Source organism: Leptomonas pyrrhocoris (genome assembly GCF_001293395.1).
Source record: "Leptomonas pyrrhocoris isolate H10 chromosome Unknown, whole genome shotgun sequence".
NCBI classification, from domain to species: domain Eukaryota; phylum Euglenozoa; class Kinetoplastea; order Trypanosomatida; family Trypanosomatidae; genus Leptomonas; species Leptomonas pyrrhocoris.
The window spans coordinates 1-3,939 of record NW_015438407.1 but is presented as its reverse complement, the minus strand read 5'-3'; the positions used below and the strand labels follow the sequence as shown (position 1 = coordinate 3,939).

At 64.2% G+C, this 3,939-nt stretch overlaps 2 protein-coding genes across 2 annotated transcripts; both read right to left on the bottom strand.

Moving 5' to 3' along the window:
* Positions 1-363: 363 nt before the first annotated feature.
* On the bottom strand, positions 364-1,076 carry ABB37_10137 (hypothetical protein; the record flags this gene model as incomplete). Its single annotated transcript, XM_015809900.1, has 1 exon — positions 364-1,076. The coding sequence occupies exon 1, from the start codon at positions 724-726 to the stop codon at positions 364-366; it is 363 nt and encodes a 120-aa protein (XP_015651517.1). The 5' UTR covers positions 727-1,076.
* Positions 1,077-2,245: 1,169 nt separating this feature from the next.
* ABB37_10136 (hypothetical protein) lies at positions 2,246-3,538 on the bottom strand (the record flags this gene model as incomplete). Its single annotated transcript, XM_015809899.1, has 1 exon — positions 2,246-3,538. One exon carries the CDS (start codon positions 3,536-3,538, stop codon positions 2,246-2,248), a length of 1,293 nt encoding a protein of 430 aa, XP_015651516.1.
* Positions 3,539-3,939: the final 401 nt, after the last annotated feature.

Sequence of the window (3,939 nt, the reverse complement as noted above, 5' to 3'; positions counted from 1 at the left end):
CACCAACACACGAGGAGACGCGCTCACGGTGGCTGCAGGTGCAGGTGCCGGCGGCGCGCGCCGCCTCATCGGGCAACGATAAAGGGGTGGTCGCAGCAGCAGCCGGCACCGCTGCGTCACCGCGGCTCAGCAGCGCGAATGCGAGTGCTCCGTCGCTCGTCGCACGGGACGCGCAGCACGCAGCGGTGGTTGCCGGGAGGCTCGCTTCAGCCGCTGTCAGCCTCCAGGCCACCATCGTGGCTTGGGACGTGGGGTGGCTGCGTCGACACCATATGCGCTCCTAGCCTCGCCACCGCAGCCAACTCCCTTCGCATCGGGGGCGGAAAGGTCGGCCAGCGCAACCGTGTTGAGAACAGTCGCCTCCTAGACCACCGACGCCGGCAGCGGCCTTGCACCCACTTCCGCGTCAGCCACCGAGCTGCTCCGCGACGCGAAACCCACCCGAGCCGCAGGGTGTGCGTTGACTTCGGGGAGGGACAACACGAGCAGCTCCGCCTCCCGCTCGGCACGGGCGTCGCACAGGTGCGAGCTCCGAACCAGCAGGGCAGCGCAGGTGCTTAAAGAACGTTGAAAGCAGACGACGTTGTTCGTACGAGGCGCGTGCGAGCTCCGTAACGCATTGCGGCCTGCGTGCAAAGAGGGGGCAGCAGTGGCGAGCAATGAAGGGCGGTCCGTCAGCGGGTGGTGGACCACCGTGGCGGTGTTCGTTGGCATCCGATCATGCATGTCTTCTTGCCACGGTGGATTGCCTCACCTGTGTGCGTGGTTGTGTGTGGCGATGCAGCGGCCGCCGTTCCGGTGCGGTCTCCGTGCCTTTTCACGGCGGTCGCGACAACGTTGGCGGGGCCGCATCGGTGAATGGCCGCAGACACGTCGGGGGCGACGGCGAGGCTAGGCAGCACTTACGAACAGTGCGGTGGCTTCCCACCCACCCAGGGACGGTGACGAGCGCGACACTGTCCCCGGAGGGTGCCCAACGCGGCACCGCCAAGCGCAACGGAGGCCACCTGAACAGGAGGAACGACGGCGGCCAGACATGAAGGAGTGGCCAAACGGCGAACACATCTTCAGCAGCTGAGAGAGAGAGGGGAAAAGATCCGGCGTGTTGGCGGGTTCGTCACCGTTGAATACAGAGAGAGATGAATGACCAATAGAAACCAAAAAAAAATAGAAGAGAGAGAGAGAGGAGGTGAATGAAGAAGGAGAGACATAACGAGCGTGGGAGCCACAACGATAATACTGGTAATAATAATACGGCAAAGGTGGCGGAGGAAATCGGGTTGCCACGGGGGACACGAGCCATCCGCAAAGCCACCGAGCCCCCACAGAGGACCCCCCATTAAGAACGGAAAAGACGCGGTACGAACAGCAGCCCGAGAAAAGAGAAAAAAGAAAACAAAAACGGAAGCGCGCTCGTCCGGTGCAAAAGAAGCGTACGGGACTGCACGCATACGGTGTCATTCTTTGTTGGCCGTGTCCTTCTGCTGTTGCGGTCCCAACGCCGAAGAAGAGGTTAGAACTGCGCAAGGTACGGAGAGCCGCGCTGGGCAGCTAAATAGCTCACTAAGCGACCGAAGAGGGAAAGAAAAAAAAATGGCTGCTGCAGTTTTTGTAGGGAGAGCAACGAGAAGCGGGGCGGGGGAGAAAAGGAAAGGGCCGCCACACCGCCGCTGCACCCCTGCGGGTGCTTCTTCGGTCGATCAAAAATGGACCCACCGCCGAACGGTCGATTCAACGTGTGAATGTGCCGGCGGGCGCCCCATTCCAAAGCATATATCCGCAAAAAAAGAAAAAGTACATGAAAAGAGTCTCTAATGGGCGTCTCTGTGTCCAGTGTGCCTTGCGAGGAGAGCAGAGTTTGTGGCGTCGCTCTTCGCCCGCGCGCAGCAACCGTGCAGTGGCGCACACGGGTACCGCCTATCATCGCACCTCTCTCTCTCTCTCTTTCTATCTAAAGGAGAGGGAGTAAAACAGAAGGGAACAGCTAGGAAGTTGTGTGCAGAGCAAGGCGAGACGGGGAAGGAGGGAGGGGCCATCGACGCCGTAACTCCTTCGCTCTCGCCGCCCGCACCACATCGACTCCGTTGCGCTTTACGCCGTGCGCGACACGCCAGAATGGGCAGGAGAGCCAAAGGTGAAAGAGTGCGGGGCGCCTCCTTTGTTGCCGGCGGTGTCGAGAGCGCTGTGCCTCTTTCCATCCTCGCTTCATTGCCGTCGCGCACTGCATCAGAGGTCGCCGCTGCCCTCAGTCGCCCTCCCCCTCGTCCACCACGATGACTCGCTTGACCGACACACCAAACTCAAAAGACGCGCCCCACGTCTCCGGGTGCACGCAGCCTCCCGACCTTGCGTCCTCCGCCCCGACGGCTGCATCGCATGCAAGCGCCTCGCGCGGCCGCCGCCCCGTCCGCAGCGGGAAAGCCAGCGCTGAACCCGCCGAGGCCGCAGCAGTAGCAGCAGCAGCGCACCGCCCATACCGTATCGTGTGCAGCTCAAACTCGAGTTCCACCGCCTCCGCTGCACCATCGTCCAACGCCAGCCCCTCCCGCGCATCCGCCCCCACCCACGCCCCACCACTCAAACGACTGAAGGCAACCCACGACACCGTGCTCGGACCCCGGCGCAGCGTCACGGAGGCCGGAGGGGCACCGCGCACAAGCCGCACCCCCGCCGTGCCCCCGGTCCATTCGGCACCCACTGGGTTCGTCGCGGTACGCGGTGCGGCGTCCAGCGAGGGGACGCCGCAGTGCAGCGTAAACGCACACAGGTCGCACTGCTCAATGAGGCTTTGCACGAGCCGCGTGAGGAGGTGCGGCAACACCCACGAGTGCGACGGCAGCAGGCGCCACACATAGCGCCGAGCAACGGGGTGGCACGGATCTGCCGCGGCGGTAACAGCGGTGCCTGCCGTGGCGGCATGTGCGGAGGCCTCCTCCGTGAAGCGACCCACCGGGCAGCACCGTCGCGCGCCGCGGAACGGCAGCGACGAGACGAGCACAAGCGAAAAGCCGCGCAGCGGAAGAGATGCACCGTGCAGCGCGTTGAGGGCGTCGTGAACGCAGGCGCCGACGCTGTCAGAAGCAGAAGAAGAGTCGGCGTTGCTGTCTTCAGTGAAGAGCACACCCGAAACCCCGTCTGCCCTCTCAGCCGCGCCGCCACCCACGGTTCTTCCGCCGGCCGTTGAAGTTTCGGAAAGCAGAGGAAGCTGCAGGACAGCGTCAAAAGCCGCCCAGACAGGATTGACCTCGGTGCGGGCCAGTGCGGCGGGCTCAACCATCAAGGCAGCTCCACCCAGCCACTCCAGCACCACGCCGCTCTCCGCACACACAGAGGTCAGGTGCTTCTGCGTAACGCGAGAGGAGCACAGCAGGCACACTAGCAGCCGCGATTCCTCGACGCACAGCAGCACGCTCAGGTCCTTCCACGCGGCGTGGCCCAGCAGACGCATGTAGAAACAGTGCTCTGTCGTGTGCGTTGTGGCCGGCGTGCGGGCACACGACGCGCGCACCCGTGTCAGCTGTCGAAGTCCGTCCTGCATTGCCGCCACATACGTGCCGTACGAAAGCTCCGCCGCAGAAGTCGAAGGTATCGAAGACGAAGGGGCAGCGCAGTCGTACGGGTTGGGATCCGTGCCAAGGTAGTACACCGCGCCGTGTGCTCGCACGCACTCGCTCAACAGACGCTCCACCCGCCCCAGGCGCAGCCGCGCAGCAGGCGGAGTGCAGTAGGGCAGTGCCGGCCGCGTCGTGGCACCCGCAAAAGCGCAGCTGTGCAGGCACACCTCCACGTGCACCTCGCAACGCGAGAGAACACCGTAGTACGGCGTCGCCGGAAACAAGCGTCGCGGCGGAGAACGCGAGGCCACAGAGCCTCCGCTTGCTGCACGCGGCGATGGCTGCCGGGCAGTGGCAGGGAGGGAGGGAGGGTCCGCCAGCCGAT